The sequence below is a fragment of the Canis lupus genome, chromosome 21, assembly GCF_011100685.1.
Source record: "Canis lupus familiaris isolate Mischka breed German Shepherd chromosome 21, alternate assembly UU_Cfam_GSD_1.0, whole genome shotgun sequence".
NCBI classification, from domain to species: domain Eukaryota; kingdom Metazoa; phylum Chordata; class Mammalia; order Carnivora; family Canidae; genus Canis; species Canis lupus.
The window spans coordinates 6,522,405-6,541,602 of NC_049242.1; the positions used below are offsets into that span (position 1 = coordinate 6,522,405).

A 19,198-nucleotide genomic window follows, 5' to 3' on the forward strand; every position below is an offset into this window, starting at 1 on the left:
ACTGAGCCAAAATCAAGTCAGACGCTTAAATGAATGAACCACCCAGGCATCCTGGGGGCAATACATTCTGCCAAAAACCTTGCATCACAGACACTGATACTCTGAAACTGAGGCATCTCCTAGTCAGAGATCACAGAATAATTAAAGCTCTCTTCATTCTTAAATCCTATTTGTCATGATTCAGTTCATATGTTAACCTTCCTGAGATGTTTCAATGTTTTTTTAATCCCCAAACCACCAAACATATTTGATTAAATAACATTGTTAGTCTAGAATGAGTGGATCACATGGGCTGGCTCAAAAAGATTAATCTTGGTGAATATATAAGAAGAAAAGGCTCATTGGTTTGGTTCCCTTCCCATACCACGTCAGTTCTGGTGTTAAGAGATGAAGAGAAAATCCTTTGGGAATAGTCACAGAGAGGCTGGTAGTTGGCAGAAAACTCCGCCAGAGAGAGAATAGTTGCTCAATGCATGCTGAATAAATACATAGAGTATGGATCCAAGGAAGATATGTGCTTGTTAAAAAAAAAAAAAAAAAAAAAAAAAAAAAAAAGAATTGGTGCCATTTTTGTTGTTCAAGACTTTTATTTTTTTCTGGATATTTAATATTTATGCTTTGTCACTATCCACACTGTGGCTTTTGAAAGCCTGAGCCACTTTGTGGTTCTAGCCCCAACATAATCAACATCTCTTCACTTTTAGAATTCCTTTTCTCTTGTCTCTTTGACTTAGTATGATTTGTATAAAAGGAGGACCTTGGAAAATAAATACTTCCTGTGAACTAGAGAGACCATCTGAGCAGTGCCCCAAACAACACGATTAGGCAGGAAAAACCAGTTGGAGAGCAGATACAGTATGATCTCTTGGACCAAGGTAGAGTTGTGTGCATGTCTAAAAGGCCATGCTGACTCACCAATGGAAGAAGGATCATGTAGGTTGACCAGGGTGAGGTAGGACTGTCCACAGGATTGTGTGAACTGTGGTAGCAAAGGCAGTATATAACATTCACTGACTAAACACTTTAGCTAACTACTTTCCTGAAAATTGTCTATGCTGTAAAAGACAAAGATCTAAGCTTTTTTTTTTTTTAACTTTTTTTTTTAAACTTCTGATGATTCAAGTCACTAATAAATTAGTTCTTATGGTTGGAAATGAAAGCAAATGGCTATGGTGATGTAGAGAAGACAGCTGAACTGCACCAATATACTTGAGATTTTTAAATTAAGTTCTGAGTTACCTCACCTTATAAAAATACGTGTCAATATACTAAATACTCCACAAAGATCCAGGATGGGGGATATTTAAAAATACACTTCTCTTGGATCAGCACCAAAAATATCATTAGTTTTCTATACAACCCGTTACAAGTGTTTGCATTAAAATTATGTCTGATAAAAATTACAAAGTCCACATAGATAGGTAAAGATATATCCAAACAACTTTCAAATACATTTTGACATCAAGGTTAGGCGATTCGCTTGGAAGGGCTTTAGATTATGTACTATTGAATTTCTACAGTAAAACTTTTGATGGCAACCTTGTATCATGGGGATATTTCCTATCTTACACAAAGGAGGCACTGGTACTTGGAAACAAGAAAATTACTAGAACCCTTATGGTTATGGCTGAGGTGAGGAATTTGTGCAGCCTTCCACGATTTCAAAGAGGTAGTGATAGATGCTTGTCCGCCTGGCAATATCAAATGCAGTTTCTTCCAGGTTGTTTTTCAGACCCGGTTTGATATAGCGGTTCATCAGGAGGAGTTCCAGAGTGTCTTTGCTGTCCCTGTTCCCAGCAGCGAGATGTAAGGGGGTCAAGAGGCCTTTTGTTTGGGCGTTAATATCTGCATCGTGCTGAAGTAAGAAAGAAGCTACTCTGGTATTATTCCACTTACAAGCACTGTGCAGGGGTGTCCAGCCATCCACTGTCACTGCGTGGACATCTGCTCCTTGTGCAATCAGCTCACGCACCACATCTAAGTGTCCACTGTAGGCTGCTCGATGAAGGGGGGTATACTCATCTTCATCTCTAGTGTTCACATGAGTAGCCTTTTCAGACAGTAGCCTCCGCACTGTAGTAAGCTGAGACAGAAAAGACATCTTTTAAAACCCCAGCTCCACCCGAAACAGTAAATGAAGAAAATTTAACTGTCTAGTGGTGTCAAATTTACTTAAGTTCAATAAAAACTTGTTAGCAGGTGACTTAAGAAATAAAAATGGTTTAAGATTTCTTTTGGGGGGATGCCTGGGTGGCTCAGTGGTCGAGCATCTGCCTTTGGCTCAGGGGGTGATCACAGGGTCCTGGGATCAAGTCCCACATCAGGCCTGCTTCTCCCTCTGCCTGTGTCTCTGTCTCTCATGAATAAATAAATGAAATCTTAAAAAAAAAAAATTTCTTTTGGGGGCAGAGAAGGCAACAGATTTAAGAATGAACAAACTAGTGTTAAGTTAACCACATTCTTGCTTCTGCGAATGGGACTCTGAATATCAAACACCAATATTGAATGTATGAATATCATAAATTTACCCCTGGCCCAATTAAGGCTCACTACATAAAACCTTTAGTCCTAGATGAATAATACACACTATAATTGTATTTAATATTTTATATTTCGTTAGCGAAGGAAACATAATAACTGATTTTTCTACCATAGGATTATGACACCAATATATGAAGTGCATAAAACTTTGAAAAATAAACTTCTTTATCAGAATACAATGGTAACAAGGAAATCTAGAGATTAAGGAGCTCAAACTAAAACAACTTTAGAAACATGTTTTTAGGAAGTGATTTTCAATTTGGTCTTTGGATCTCTAGTGCTCCCAAGTTAAAAATTTATCAAAAAATACGAGACCTTTTTAATTAGTTTAGTTGCACAGACATGGAAGAACTTAGTAAAATGAAGTAGAAGTGGCTAAGTGGGAAGAATAGATGTGATGATACTACTTAGATGATACAGGGCAAATAAATATTCCTGAATCTCATTTTCTTAAACTTTTAGTAAAAGGGAAGAATATTCCTTGTGGGGATATATGAGGATTAAATCAAATAACGTAGAAAAGCACATGGTATATTTGGTATTCAAAACATGTTAATTTCTATCCTCCCTCTTCTAAATGATAATTGTCTCTAGGATGATCTTAATGACTTAATATAAATGATTTAAAAAATACAGGTGATTTCTTGTTAACTTTATAATTATCCCTTAAACTTCCAAATAATACCTAATAGGATGCTTTGTGACTTACTAGGTCCTTTCATGGACATTGCCTCATTTGATCCTCAAATCCTGTATAAAAGATACTGGTATTATCATGGCCATTTTTATAGGTAAGAAAATAGAGGTTCAGGAATGGTAGGATCTGCCCAAAATTACAAACCAAATAGAGGTTCAGGGACAGGTCTTCTGGCTCCGAATCCAATACTTTTTCTACTATAGTATGGTATCCTTTTTAACTGTTTTTGTTTTTACCCGATTTTTTTCAGCAGCCCAAAGAAGCAATTTGCTTGGATCTTTTTCCATCTTTTTTTCTTGTAATTGATACCACTCTTCAGTTTTTTCATCTTGCTCCTCATCTTCATCAGAATTCCCTACCCAGAGACTTTGGGTACCAGTGGGAATAAGGTGTCCATGTGTTTCCAACAATTCAAGTTGGTTAAAGTGTTCAGAAAAGTCCACAGAATTGTCTGGGTCTGGTTTTCCATTATCACTTACTTTCCCTCCTTCCATTTTTACTATGATTCTAAATACAAAACATTTCAAATGCCAGGGTATAAATAATCTTTCTAGAGATGAATCACGTCTGCTTTATTTTATTCATCAATATCTGGAAGCACAAACACAAAAATCATTAGTGAAACAGTAATTAAGTGTTTATCAACAACACAGATAAGTCTTGCAAACACACACAAATAAATCCTGTCTAAACATTTTGGTTTTACCAGTATTCTTTATATTGTCTAAATACTGGAGCTGAGATTTCAGTTATCTATGCCTTTAATGGTAAAAACTCCTTATGTTTTTTGTTTTCTTCTACTAAGTCAATGGTTATATTATTCTGAATCTATTGGCTTATATCCTATTGTATTATACTAAGAGTGACATATGCTTAAAGCTTTGAAATTATAATTAAAAAGACAGGCCTATTCATAATTTTTATAAAACAGACACACAGATGACATAAAGCAGAAACAAAAATTTTTAGTTTCTAATAAACTACTTCAAAGAATTTGGCATTTTTAGAGATGGAATAGCCCCAAGGACATCTGTCCAAATCTCCCATCAATGCAGATCTTTATTATAACATAAATAATAATTACCGTATTTCTATCTTAATAATATCAGGTTTGGGAAATTCACTGCTTTAAAATGGAGTCCCATTCATTGATACACAACTATAATTTAGTTGGCTTCTCGTTTCGAACTGAAATGTGGCTGTCATTCACTCCATTCGACAAATATGAATAGAATGCCTGATATGTGCCGGTCTTTGGGTATTGGGATTTAAAAATGAACAAGATCCATGTCTTAACCTCATTAAGGTTACTGTCTAGGGGAGGTGACTGACAAGAATAGTATGATCTGTGCTATGACAGGACTTCATCCACATATTGTGAGTATACAAGAGGATTAGAATAATACAGTCCTAAAGGATTAAAGAAGGCTCCTTGAAGGAAGTGACATTTATTCAGCTAGGCTGCCACATTAATTTATAAACCAATATCAGTTTAAAGAGTTACACAGCTTACTAAATCCTAATCAATTTTTTAATGCAAATAAATAATATCTTAAAAATACCATTTCTCAGGCTCCCAACTATATTTGTTGAAATCTTATCAGTCTTTCAAGGCTCTTCTCAGATGTTACCTCTTTCATGAAATCTTTCTTGAACTTCCTAATTAGATTTCTCTCTAGAAGCTTTTTTGGTGCTACATATTGTCTTTTTTTTTAAACATACTGTCTTATTTCAGCACTAATTAGTTCCTTAGAAGATTATTAACTTAAGGATGGGGACTGTATTTAACTTATATTTATAGCCTACTATACGTATAGGCTATAAATATAATAAGAGAACATTAAGAAATATTTCTAGAATTAGATTTAATTAAAGCCCTGTCACTTGATTTTGCCTGGAATGGATTTAAAGAGGTTCCAGAGTTAGTCTACTCTTAAGATACCAATTTCTTTCTAATTTCACAAGTTTAATAGTATTCAATCCTAATGTAGCATTAGATTTTATTATTAGTGCCAAAAACACTAGCCTCAAGCTTAAATTTATCACTCATGACTAATAAAGTCTCTGGGCCTATTATGTCATTGTAAAATGTAATGACTGTACTAAAGGATTTCCAAGTCCTGCCCAGCTTTTCAGAGTCTATGGAGACCCCATCAGGATTGCTTTATGATTTATTAGCTCTCTTGGAATTGTCACTTTTTATTATTGAAGGGTTGTTAATATGCAATGTTTTATTAGTTTCAGGCGTAAAACACAGAGATTCGACAATTCTATACATTACTCATTGCTCAGCACAGTACACTATACCACTGACCATACCTGCTGTATTATTGACTATATTCTCCATGCTGCACTTTTCCTCTCTGTGACTTATTTATTTCATAGCTGGAAGTTTGTACCTCTTATACCTTTCACCTATTTCGCCTATCCCCTCACTCCTCTCCCCCCTGGTAACCGTCAGTTTGTTTCCTGTGTTTATGATCTGTATGTAGAACTCCCATTGGGGTTTTCATTTTTTTCTTTACTCTCAAACTATTCCCTGAACCTTGCAATACAAAAATGATCATACATCAGTTCATCCAACACTCTGAACAGATACCAATAAATTATATCAAATACAGAAACAATAAAGCACGCATTTTATTTGCTTAAAGCACACTCTTTCCTTTCTGTAAAAATACCCCCCCACACACACTTTTTAAAATAAATTCTGAATTTACTGCTCCAGGTACAATAAGTTACATATAAAATTTCTTTTTATATTTTAGGTAGATTTAATTTAGAGAGTCCAACCTAGGTGCATTTCCTTGATTCAGGATTTTTAAAAATTGAGTTAATTTTCTTACTTGATAATATTCCACCAGGAAGAAATAGGGTATGTTTCTTAAAAGAACACATCTCGACAGAGATTTAAACTATGTCAACGCCTCACAAATAAGTGAGCAGCAGACGCGGTCACAAACCCCCTCTGACAGGTGAAGGCGAGGAGCTTCTGATAGATGAAAACAACCCGCCCTAAATTAAGGACGCATCCGTGGAACTAAAGGTCAGATTTCCTAATTCAAAAGTTTCACATTATTTTGTCAGTCACTGCACTGTATTTTACTGCTCTCAGCACAAAGCCATCCAGATGTGCTGACCCGGGATCCAGAGGAGAAAACAGGAATAAAAGGGCCGAATGCTCTAGCTCTGGGGAGTGGGAGTGCGAGAGAAGGCGCCTAGTCCGGGCCCTCCAGCGCCCCGGTCACTTCCGGGGAGGGAGAAGGCCCCGGCCCGGCCCTCCGGCCCACGGGTCACTCCACGGGGAGGGAGAGGGCCCCAGTCCCGCCCGCCGGCCCGTGGGCACTGGACGGGCCCGGAGTCGCGCCGGCGGCCTCCCAGCCAGCCCGGGGTGCGGAAGCCGCTCCAGCCCGACCCACGGCCCACGCCGCGGCCAAGCTGCAGGTCCCAGCCGGGGTCGCCAGGTGACCCGCCCCCAAGGGCCCAGCACTCTTTAGGTGGCGCGAGGGGACCGGGGAGCGCGGCTCGGGACCAGCAGGAGCTACCCACCTTAAAGAAGGGAGAGCCGGCGTCGCGAGCCTCGCTTCCGGGGTCGTCCCTCGGTTTCTCAGGATTGGCTCCTGCTGGAGGGCGGGGCGTCGCCGCTACTTTCCCGGCGCCCTCCCGGCGTGCGGCAGCCAATGAGAGCCGAGGAAGAATGGAAGCGTGACGTCATCACTGAGGTCTCGCGAGGGAAAGAGCGGCGGCGGCGGCGGCGGCTGCTGCTGCTTTTTTTCCTTCGCTCCCGCCCAATTCGGGTGGGTGGCCCAGCGGGTTCCTACGCGCAGGCTCCGGGGGCTCGTATACCGCTCCTCCTGCTCGGGGGAAAGACAGCCTGGAGGTCTGGTGGAGGAGCTCTGGAGAGCGCAGGTGTGGGGTAATTTAGGAACCGTACCGCCTCCTACTTCTGTGGGATGGGCGGAAGCCCCGTGGACTGCCTTGGATCCGTGGGGCGAGTTGGCTGCGTCCCGGAGGGGTCTGGTGTTGGCTTCGGAGGGTCGGAGGCTGGGCTGGGGGTGCTGAGGCTGGGAACCTCGGAGGAACCCGGAGTCGCCAGCAGCTTGGCGGGTTCCACGGGCCTACGGGCGCCGGCGAGCTCCGCGGAGCACGTGTTCCTGTTTATTTACAGTAGTTTAAAAGCGGGGCCCTTCTGTTTTCCTAAACAGGACCATTCCTTTGAAAGATCTCGTGTTTGAGCGGCAAATACGGAGTCTTCTCCATGCTCTGGGGTAGCCTGTGCATGCACTTTAAACATTTTTGCACAGAGTTGTTGGTGTGCTAAACCAGAAGTATTATATGTGACCCTTTCTGCACTAATGTTTAATAAACATTAGTTTTCCGTGGTTTAATCATAATGGTGAGACTAAAATAGCACTGGAGATGTGCTATTTTCTATTGTTAGCTCTTAAAAAATAAAAATATAACAGGTGCTTAGATGTACATGAAATTCCTAAAATTGGTAGTCTGTTTTTAAAAGAATGTGTGTTTTACGATAATGTAATTTTGCTTTTAGAATTTGGAATCGAGTGGATTTTTCTGACATATTTGATCATACGGCCCAGGAGTACTTGGAGAGAAAACTGGTTCCAGACCAGCTGGACTGACCCTAAAAATGAGTCCTGCAGATACCCTGTAAGAACTTGCCTTCTGGAATCCTTTTTTGTTGCTTTGGATTTCTAAAGTCCATCAACTATGATCACCATGAAAGAAAACTTACTTAAAAAATTAGTAAATGAAGAGCTTGCTTATGAACAGAAACGTTCGTCATCAAAAAGAATATTTAGAATGTTAAAAAGTTAATATTACGTGTTAACTAAAAGATAGTATACAGCTATAGATTGAGGTCTTGCAGTAACTGAGTATATTACTGCTGTATGTAAGCTTATAGTAGGTTTTTCTTAAAATATTGAAGCTATCAATATTCTTTAACTTTGTGAGGGAGTCTTAATGGTCAATGCAAGCCTATTTGAGTGGATTTTTAGAGTACTAAATTGCTCTAGCGCTGAATAAATTGGAAATGAATTTGAGTGAAATGAAAGTCAGTAAAAGAATCAGAAGTTATGTGGAAAAAGCTTTAGACTTGAAGTCTTTCATCCTGACTGCAATTCCTTGGTTAATACTGTGTGACCTTCGCAGGTTAGCAATTCTCTGAACCTTGCCTCAATTTTTTCATCTTATATGTATAATTGGAACAAAATTGCCTTTCTCAGATTAATTTAGATGTTTAAGTGAGAGAATTCATTTGAAGATACTTTATAGATTGCTATGGAAGCATAGGGTAACATGACTTGAAAGTATTCTGATTGGCCTGGGTGTATGTAGGAATTAGAACTCTGCATATGTGTTAACTTTGAAGTTTCAGAAGAGAAATCTTTTCTGGAAAAATCTCACATATAGAGATTTCAATTTTGGAGATCTATGTGAAATTTTTTTTAACTTTATTATGGTTTAGTGAAAATAGACTGGGTGGATAAATCCTTCTTCCACTTAGTTGTGTGATAAATCATTTAATTTCTTTCTGTAACATTCTCATTTTTCAGAGATAGTAACACCTACTTCTTTACATGTGGAAGTTGAGATGAGATCATAGATACATAAATATTTTAAAGAAAGTAAAAGTTAAGTGATTAATTACTACCTTGCTGCTTCAGTGAGAGTACCTTTGAATACTACCAAATTCAAATGGAATTGTAAATAATTCTGTTTTGTTACTTGGCTGAATTTGTTAATGAAACACTTAACTTTGTATAGGGAATAGAATCAAAGAAGTGTCTTCAGAAGCTTAAATGTAAGTTACTAGCTTATTAGGATAAAATCTGTGTATAGGGATGCCCAGGTTGCTCAGTGGTTGAGCGTCTGCCTTCGGCTCAGGTCGTGATCCCGGAGTCCTGGGATCGAGTCCCACATCGGGCTCCCTGCATGGAGGCATGGAGCCTGCTTCTCCCTCTTCCTGTGTCTCTGCCTCCTTCTCCGTGTCTCTCATAAATAAATAAATAGAATTTTTTTTTTTTAAATCTGCTTATAAAGTAAGAGGAAGGACTTTTTAAGTTAACTAGTCAACTTTGATTTTCCTGGAAGAGACAAAATAATAAATAGCAAGTTTAGATCTGGGATCAAATTCTTGGGATTTGGGGGTGGGACAGAATTGGAAAACAACCAAGCTTTTAGGTCCAGGGTCCAAAGAATGTGTAAGACTGAAGTAATAAGGTTATACTTTTTTGAAGGAGTCACAGAATCTTTTTAAAATTCAAGTGTGTTTTTTGTTTTAAATTAGTCGTAGACAAACTAATGTTGACCATCTGTTGAACACTTCAAATTTTCAGACCTCTTTTAAAGCTAGAAAAGTGATTTTACTGTATAACTGCTATTATTTATCTTCTAAATTTAGGTTTTAATCTGAGCATCCTTTTAATGAATTATATTGAAATGTTCCCTTTTTTTTTTTTTAAATACAGTGATGATGAAAATACCTTTAAAATCTTAGTTGCAACAGATATTCATCTGGGATTTATGGAGAAAGATGCAGTCAGAGGAAATGATACGTATGTAACACTGGATGAGATTTTAAGACTTGCCCAAGAAAATGAAGTGAGTTTGGTTTATATTTTTCCGTTTTTACTATGTTCCTGTTGTCAACAGACTCTTCCTTTCTTAAAGTTGATATGTTTTACAGGCTCAGGTGCTCAGATTGCCTGCTTAAGCATCAATATACTAAAAAACCCAAAGCAGATTTTTGGGTACTTCGTGATCTTAATTCAAGTAGGAGCTAGTTTTGTCAGAAGTTTGTAAAAGTTTACAAATATTTATGGGGTGTTTGTGAGTATGCAGGATCTTGTGGCAGTTTCTATTTGAAATGGAAAGATGACTCATGATTTCTGCTTTCCAAGAGCATATACCAGTGTGTAAGATAAGACAAACGTCCATAATGCTCAGAGGCGGGATTTTACATGGTAAGAACCATAAGAAAATTATAAACAGCCTTTCCTGGGAGTTTAGAGGTAGAAGAGAGAACATATAGAAGATAGCAAGATCAGTTTAGTGAACAAGGTGGCACTTAACTTGGGCTTTGAAGGATGGGTAGGCTTCTGATGGGTGAAGAGCATGAAGAATGTGTATTTCTTGGGAAACAGGAAGAAGGGCACAGGGGTGAAACAGTATGAGGTATGTTAAGGGTACAGCAGGTCAGTTTGGCCATATGTTAGAAAGCCTGCTGAAAGACTGAAAACGTTTGAGCTGCATTAAGGAGGGCTTCAAATGCCAGAATGAGGAGTTTGTATCCAATTAAATGGAAAAATCTTTTGGCAACAGGATATATAGCATGAATTGGAGACTAGACTACCTTTTTAAAGTAGTGGCCTTGGGATGGAAAAGAGGAAATGAATACTAGAAATATTTCAAAGGTTGGATTTGCATACTTCAGGGGTAGAGTTAAGGAAAAGGGAGAGGACAACCTCTGGAGTATGTTAAGTTTGAGCCAATGGTGGTACTAAAATAAAAATACCTTCTAAGTAAGGAAGGAGTGCTTCTTTATGTGAGAAGGTGGTAAATTCTGATTTAGGCCATTTCAGTTGGAGATTTCAATAGGACATTCAGGTCAACATTCCAGCAAGCCCATGAAAGGTCCTGTTAGACATTTCAGGAAAGACCTGGAGAGTAAATGTAAATGCTTGTGACTTAAAAATTACTATCTTCAACCTTGATTTTTCCTCAAAATTTTGTTTAGTTTTTCTCTAAATCTTTTGGTTTTTCCTCCTGAATATACATAGAAACTGTTTTTGTTCCTTTATGTTTAGCCCAAAACTTTCATCATATTTTGTTGCACTGTAGTAGCTCTCACTGGTCTTTCTATTTGCATTTTTCCCCTAAATCTATTCAGCATAGCCAAAGTGAACTTTTAAAATAAGTCAGATCATACCACTCTGTTGCTTAAAATCTTCAAGTGGCCTTCCATTGAATCTAAAATAAAATTCACACTAAATAAGATTCACACTGTTCTGGCCCCTGCCAGGAGACTTCTACAACTTTCTGCATTGTTCACTGGGCTCTGTCCGCACTGGCAAGCTCTACCCTGGGACCTTTGCACTTCTGCTTAGAGCATGTTTTACGTTTGTGGAGAGGTCTTTCCAGATATCTCCAAATACTCTTTTATCAATTACTCTATTTTTTTCATAACATCATATGAAATATTATTTTGAAAATTTACTTGTTTACTCACGATTTTCTCCACTAGAAGGTCAGCTCCATGAGAGTGAAAAATCTTTTCTGGTTTTGCATGCTGTTATCTTAAAATCTAGAAAAGATATAATAAGCTGTAGATAACTCTTAAAACTTGTTAAGAATGAGGGAGTATCTAACAGTCCTCTTAAAGTGATTTCCTCTTGCCCTGAGGGCAGAGAAACTTGGAGCCCAAGGAGGTCTGTTTCCTGCTAGAGAACCTTGTGTTCTTTCTTTCCTCATAGGTACTAAAATGTGTGTTTTCCTAAACATAAGCTGCTTTCTTCTACTTTGTCCTTTACTTTCCTTCTCTTTCCTTGTTTCCCTTTCCACATCTCTTAATTTTAGCACTCTCCTCCCCCACAGCCCCAATGCATATTTACTTTTGCCCCTGATTTTGTATTTAGTATCCCTTATGATTGAAATCTAACTTTTTCCTGACTTTAAGTCCCTTATTTTGTGTGTCTGTGCTAGCTAGCCTTATTTCTACTCCTTAATTCCTTGGAATCTTTTTTTAAATTTATAGCTTTGAAACATTATCAATCTCACAGAAATATTGCAAGAATAGTATAAAGAATTCCTTACCCTTCATTCAGATTTTCCTACATTTTACCACAATTGCTTTATTCTCTCTCATTATAGATACATACGCACATACTTTTTTCCTGAACCATTTGAGGGTACATTGTGTGTGTAACCACAGTGCACTTATCAAAACTGGGAAATTAATGTTGATTCAATACTATTACACCATTTTAAGATGCTGCGAATTGTCTCAGTAATGTCTATTACAGCAGTTTGGGGGCAGATTGGGAGAGTCCAGGTCCTAAACTAGGATTACATTATATTTAGTTGTCATGTTTCTTTCGTTTCTTATAATCTGGGACATTTCCTCAGTCTGCCTCCTTTTTAGTGTTCTTAGAGTCACAAACTAGCTTTCAAAAAAAAAAATAGAGATCCCTGGGTGGCTTAGCGGTTTAGCGGTTTAGCGTCTGCCTTTGGCCCAGGGCGTGATCCTGGAGACCTGGGATCAAGACCTATGTTGGGCTCCCTGCATGGAGCATGCTTCTTCCTCTGCCTGTGTCTCTGCTTCTGTGTGTGTGTGTCTTTCACGGGTAAATAAATAAAAATCTTTAAAAAAAATATTGTGGTAAAATACACATAACAAATTTACCATCTTAACCATTTTTCAGTGTACACTTTATCAGCTTAAGCACATTTACATTGCTACGTAACCAATTTCCAGACCTCTTCATTTTGCAAAAGTGAAAATATATCATTTAACTACTGCCCCCTCCTGAAATGTTTTTTGTTTTGTTTTCATTTTCTTTGTTTTTTTCTATGCTGTTAATTGTGATCATTTTCTTTCTTAAGTCATGTTCATTTTTGAAGACCTAGCTTAAGTGCCACACTTTTAATAAAGTTTCTCCGACTACAGTAGGATGGAAAACTTTTCTCTTCTTTCCTTTTAGGTTCTTTGGTCTAATAATTAAATCACCGTAAGACAAATTAATAGGTGAAAAACAAATTTTGTATATACAGAAGCCTTATAAGAGTATTAGACTGCCTGGAAGTTATCTCTGATAATTCCTCTCTTCCTGGTGTAGGCCACCTGTCTAAATTCTTTTCAGGTGGTTAAGGTGGGTTTTTTTGTTTTGTTTTGTTTTTTTAAAAAGCTTTTCCTGAGTCTGCTGAGTCTTAACCTTCTTAAGCTCAAAATAGTCCACATGCCAAAGTGACACTTTTTGGGGATGATATATTCCGTTCCCCATCACTGCTGTAGCTCAGGTGATCTGTACTGCCAGGTTCCTTTCATATTATTAAGAATTAATCGAGTTTCTTTAGGTAGATTATATACTTCTTGAAAGCGTGAGCCTTGGGCTCTTTTTTTGTATAATTCTTTGCTTCTCTCTTGTTTCTAGAATACTCTTCCTTAAAGTTTCATTTATTCTTCATAGTGTAACTCCTGCCACCATGTTGGCGTATCTCTTGTGGATTCCTGTCCTCAGATGAGTTTATTCCCTTCATTAAAACTGATTGTAGGGGATCCCTGGGTGGCTCAGCAGTTTAGCATCATCTGCCTTTGGCCCAGGGTGTGATCCTGGAGTCCCAGGATCAAGTCCCACATTAGGCTCCCTGCATGGAGCCTGCTTCTCCCTCTGCCTGTGTCTCTGCCTCTCTCCCTCTCCCTCTCCCTCTCTCTCTCTCTCTCTCTCTCATGAATAAATAAATAAAATCTTAAAAAAGAAAAAAAAAAGGAACTGATTGTGATGTCATTGCTGCTCCTGGTTTGTTTACATATCTGTTCTAGTGCATGTCTGAGTCTGACATCTGTTCAGAAACATAACACTTTGTCTCTTCGATTGGACTCGGAACATATTTATTAAAGAGATTGTATTTTATTCATCATTGTGTTCTCAGGGCGCAGTACAGGGAATTGCACATTGTCATTATTTAATGAGGGCATGGACATCATCTGTTTTGGAAATTGCTAATTCCTAGGTGCCAGTGCCTGTAGGAGCCGTAAATAATTGCTGAATGAATTGGATGAATAATCTGAATTGAATTGGGTATCTTGGCCATAGGTTTTGTTAAGGTGCCACATTTATGTTTGATTTGAATAACGACGACGAAAAAGAAATAGTGACACTTTGGTTAACATGAGTCAGAGGTTTGATATAATTTGAAGATGGCTTTTTTGAAGGTGTTCTGGGAACCTAAATTGGAGTCAGATTAATCACTAGACTGGCAGGCCCATTGAATAAATAAAATATAAGATTTTAAATCTCCATACACAATGTTATCTTTTATGAGATTCTTTTTTTCTACCTCTTTGCGCTATAGTTTAACATTTTTACCCATAAAACATACTAATTTTCCCACTATTTTCTGTTGATTAGGTGGATTTTATTTTGTTAGGTGGTGATCTTTTTCATGAAAATAAGCCCTCAAGAAAAACATTACATACCTGCCTCGAGTTATTAAGAAAATATTGCATGGGTGATCGTCCTGTACAGTTTGAAATTCTCAGCGATCAGTCAGTCAACTTTGGTTTTAGTAAGTAAGTATATTTAAAAGCTTAAGTAAATGTTTCCTTATGTATATTTTCTATAAAAGTCAAACACCTTAACAGCTATTTCAACTTCACTATAAGCTGTTTTTTTTTTTTAGCTATTTTCAACATAAATGTAATTCTTTGAATTTTCTGTATATCATTGTATTAATTTGTATTTTCCTAATTAATGGTGGAACTGAGTATCTTCTCAAGTTTTTATTGTACATTTTGGTATCTTCTATTCATATTCTTTGCCCATTTTAAAAATGATGATTTTTCTCTTTTCCTATTGAATTTGCAGAGGCTATTTATGTATTAAGTGTTTGTTAGAAAAAAAAAGTGTTTGTTAGGCATGTATTTTATTTTTCCAGTCAAAGGATTGTCTTTTGACTTTTTTTATGGAGACTTTTATTGACAAATGTCTAATTTTGATGTAGTATATACCATTTTTTCCCCTTAAGGGTTGTACTTTGGGGACTGACTGACAATATTCACCTAGAACCTCATGTCATAAAGATAGTCTCATGTTTTTTCTTAAACACTGTATGGCATACCGCACTGCATGTAGTCGTATGGTATGTTAGCCCACAGCTAACATACTCAGTGGTGAAAAGCTGAAAGCTTTTCTTTTAAGATCAGGAGCAAGACAAGGACTCCCACTCTCACCCCTCTTATTCAGCATCGTATTAGAAGTCCTAGAGCAGCTAGGCAAGAAAAATAAGTAAAAGGTATCCTAATTGGAAAGGAAGAAGTAAAGTTGTCTTTATTTGCAGATGACAATATCATATATAGAAAATCTGGAAGATTTTGTGAAAAAAACTTTTAAAAACTGGGCAGCCCGGCTGGCTCAGCAGTATAGCGCTGCCTTTGGCCTAAGGCGTGATCCTGGAGACCTGGGGTCGAGTCCCACATCAGGCTCCCTGCATGGAGCCTGCTTCTCCCTCTGCCTGTGTCTCTGCCTCTTGCTCTCTCTCTGTTCTCTCTCATGAATAAATAAATAAAATCTTAAAAAAAAAAACTGTTAAAAACTAATAAATGAATTCAGTAAAGCTGTAGGATACAAAATCAGTATACAAAAATCAATTCCATTTCTACATGCTAACAATGAATTACCAGAAAGAGAAATTAAGAAAAAAGAAAAAGAAAAAAAGAAAAAAGAATAGAATACTTAGGAATAAATTTAATCAAAGAGGTAAAAGATCTAAATGCTGAAAACTGTGACATTGGTGAAAGAAACTGAAGACACAAAAATGGAAAGATACGTTGTGCTCATGGGTTGGAAGAATTAAAATTGTTAAGCTGTCCATGTTACCCAAAGTGATCTACAAATTCAGTGCATTTCTATCAAAACTCTAATGGTATTTTTCATAGAACTAGAATAAACAATCCTAAAATTTGTGTGGAACCACAAAAGACCCCAAATATCCAAAGCAGTCTTAAGAAAGAAAGATAAAAGTGGAGGCATCACCGTTGCTGATTTCAAACTGTATTACAAAGCTATAGTAATCAAAGCAATGTGATATTGGCATAAAAACAGACATACAAGTCATTATAACAGATTAGAGAATGCAGAAATAAACCCATGCATATTTGGTCAATTAACTGCAAACAAAGGAGCCAAGAATATACAATGGGGAAAGAAGAACAATCTCTTCAATAAATGGTATTGGGAAAACCAGACAGATGCATACGAAAGAATGAGGTTCCCCTAATCTTACACCATACACAGAAATCAACTCAAAATGGAATAGAGACTTGAATGTGAGGCCTGAAACCAAAAAACTTCTAGAAGGAAGCATGAGGAGTAAGTTCCTTCACATCATTTGTGGCAGTGACTTTTTTTGGATTTGACAACAAAAGGAAAAATAAGTGGGACTACATGAAAATAAAAAGCTGCATAGTAAGGAAACCATCAACAGAATAAAAGAACCTATGGAATGGAGAAAAATATATCATAAAGTCATATTTGATAAAAGGTTAACATCCAAAATGTATAAAGAACTTACGTAACTCAATAGCAAAAAAAGAAAACACCCTCCCCCCAAATCCAATCCAATTAAAAATGAGCAAAGGAACTGAATAGACATTTTTCTAAAGATCCACAAATGATCAACAGGTATGTGAAAAGATACTCAAAATCACTAATCAGGGAAATGCAGATCAAAACCACAATGAGACATCACCTCACACATGTTAGAATGGCTATCATTGAAAAGATAAGAACGAATACTGAGGATATGGAGAAACGGGAACCCTGGTGCACTCTTAGTGGGAATGCGAATTGACCAAGCCACTATGAGAAGCCTTATAGAATATCCTCAAAAAAATTAAAAATAGAGCTACCATGTGATCAAGCAATCCTACTTCTGGATATGTATCCAAAAGAAATGCAAACAGGATCTTGAAGAGATAATCTGTATTTCTGTGTTCCATTGCAGCATTATTCACAGTAGCCAAGATAGGAAGCAATCTAAGTGCCTATCAATGGATGAATGGATAAAGATGGGTTAGGATGATGTGGCATGTACATATGAACATGAAATATTACTCAGCTATGAGAAGGAAGGACATTTAGCCATTTGTGACATGGATGGACCTCAAGGGCATTATGCTGTGAAATCAAACATAAAAATCCTGTGTAGCATCCTTAATGTATGGAATCTAACAAAGCTGAATTCACACTGGGATGGTGGTTAACCAGGACCAGGGCTTGAGGGGAAAAGGGAGATGTGATCAAAGACTATAAACTTTTCAATTACAAAATGAGTAAATTCCAAGGATCTAATGTACAACATAGTGATTATAGTTGATAAAATATTATTTTATACTTGCAAGTTGCTAAGAGAGTAGGTTTCAAATGTTCTTGTTATTAAAAAAAAAAGTAATTATGTGACATGATGCAAGTGTTTTAGCTAAGCTGTAGTGGTTATTTTGCAATATGTGTATTCCAAATAACATTGTACATCTTAAAGTTATACAATGTTATATCAATTATTTTATGATAAAGCTTGAAAAAATAGAATGCTCCAATAATTTAAAATGTGATATGTATGATTAATAACTTGATAGGCAGATAAGTGAAAGTTATAGAGCTTCCAGAAATAGCCTTAACACATGTAGGAATTTAGTATTTGGAGAAAGTGGTGTCTCATATCTCCAAGAAAAATATGGATTGTTCAATAAATGTACTAGAAATATCAGACATTTAGGGGGGAGGAGCAAGATGGCGGAAGAGTAGGGTCTCCAAATCACCTGTCTCCACCAAACTACCTAGAAAACCTTCAAATTATCCTGAAAATCTATGAATTCGGCCTGAGATTTAAAGAGAGACCAGCTGGAATGCAACAGTGAGAAGAGTTCGCGCTTCTATCAAGGTAGGAAGACGGGAAAAAAGAAATAAAGAAACAAAGGCCTCCAAGGAGGAGGGGCCCCGCGAGGAGCCGGGCTGAGGCCGGGGCGAGTGTCCCCAGGACAGGAGAGCCCCGTCCCGGAGGAGCAGGAGCTGCACCGACCTTCCCGGGGGAAAGGGGCTCGCGGGGAGGTGGAGCAGGACCCAGGAGGGCGGGGATGCCCTCGGGCCCCCGGGGACAGTAACAGCAACTGCGCACCCAGGAGAGTGCGCCGAGCTCCCTAAGGGCTGCAGCGCGCACGGCGGGACCCGGCGGGACCCGGAGCAGCTGAAGGGGCTCGGGCGGCGGCTCCGCGGAGGGGGCTGCGCGGCCCGGGAGCGCGAATCCAACAGCGCAGGCCCCGGAGCACAGGGCGCCGGGACACAGCCCAGGATCCGGCCTCCCCCGGGACAGGCAGAGCCCGGGAGGGCCCAGGACAGCAAGGACGCTCCTGCCCCAGCTGAGCAGATCAGCGGCCCCGCCCCGGAGCCTCCAGGCCCTGCAGACGGAGTTCCTGCCGGAGCTGAATCCAGGTTTCCAGAGCTGCCCCGCCACTGGGGCTGTTGCTCCTGCGGCCTCACGGGGTAAACAACCCCCACTGAGCCCTGCACCAGGCAGGGGCACAGCAGCTCCCCCAACTGCTAACACCTGAAAATCAGCACAGCAGGCCCCTCCCCCAGAACACCAGCTAGACGGACAACTTCCAGGAGAAGCCAAGGGACTTAAAGTACACAGAATCAGAAGATACTCCCCGGTGGTTCTTTTTTTGTTTGTTTGTTTTTGTTTTTGTTTTTGTTTTTATTTTGTTTTGCTTTTTGATTTGTTTCCTTCCCCCACCCCCTTTTTTTCTCCTTTCTTTTTTTCTCTTTTTCTTCTTTTTTTTTCTCTTTTTCTTCCCTTTTTTTTTCTCTTTCTCTTTTCTTTCCTTCTTTCTCTCCTCTCTTTTTCTCCTTTTCCCAATACAACTTGCTTTTGGCCACTCTGCACTGAGCAAAATGACTAGAAGGAAAACCTCACCTCAAAAGAAAGAATCAGAAACAGTACTCTCTCCCACAGAGTTACAAAATCTGGATTACAATTCAATGTCAGAAAGCCAATTCAGAAGCACTATTATACAGCTACTGGTGGCTCTAGAAAAAAGTATAAAGGACTCAAGAGACTTAATGATTGCAGAATTTAGAGCTAATCAGGCAGAAATTAAAAATCAATTGAATGAGATGCAATCCAAACTAGAAGTCCTAACGATGAGGGTTAACGAGGTGG

At 38.5% G+C, this 19,198-nt stretch overlaps 2 protein-coding genes across 7 annotated transcripts in view; one reads left to right on the top strand and one right to left on the bottom strand.

Annotated features, from left to right (window-relative positions):
* Positions 1 to 567: 567 nt before the first annotated feature.
* On the bottom strand, positions 568 to 6,924 carry ANKRD49 (ankyrin repeat domain 49). 3 transcript variants are annotated; one of them, XM_038568294.1, is made up of 3 exons: positions 6,788 to 6,924; positions 3,475 to 3,829; positions 568 to 2,083 (listed from the first exon to the last, which is right to left on the bottom strand). In XM_038568294.1, exons 2-3 carry the CDS (start codon positions 3,730 to 3,732, stop codon positions 1,622 to 1,624), a joined length of 720 nt encoding a protein of 239 aa, XP_038424222.1. In that variant the 5' UTR covers positions 3,733 to 3,829; positions 6,788 to 6,924; the 3' UTR covers positions 568 to 1,621. The 3 variants fall into 3 exon arrangements, with proteins under 3 accessions (XP_038424222.1, XP_038424224.1, XP_038424223.1); XM_038568296.1 differs by lacking the exon at positions 6,788 to 6,924 and adding an exon at positions 6,137 to 6,636; XM_038568295.1 differs by lacking the exon at positions 6,788 to 6,924 and adding an exon at positions 6,085 to 6,636.
* MRE11 (MRE11 homolog, double strand break repair nuclease) overlaps positions 6,146 to 19,198 on the top strand; it is an 80,144-nt gene continuing 67,091 nt past the window's right edge. The window contains exons 1-4 of one of the 4 annotated variants that reach the window (XM_038568292.1): positions 6,146 to 6,284; positions 7,791 to 7,909; positions 9,733 to 9,865; positions 14,392 to 14,552. In XM_038568292.1, the coding sequence (XP_038424220.1) occupies positions 7,890 to 7,909; positions 9,733 to 9,865; positions 14,392 to 14,552 (314 nt within the window). In that variant the 5' untranslated portion in view covers positions 6,146 to 6,284; positions 7,791 to 7,889. Of the gene's footprint in view, positions 6,285 to 6,614; positions 7,148 to 7,790; positions 7,910 to 9,732; positions 9,866 to 14,391; positions 14,553 to 19,198 lie in introns of those variants that run through there. The other 3 variants (XM_038568290.1, XM_038568291.1, XM_038568293.1) reach the window with 3 other exon arrangements.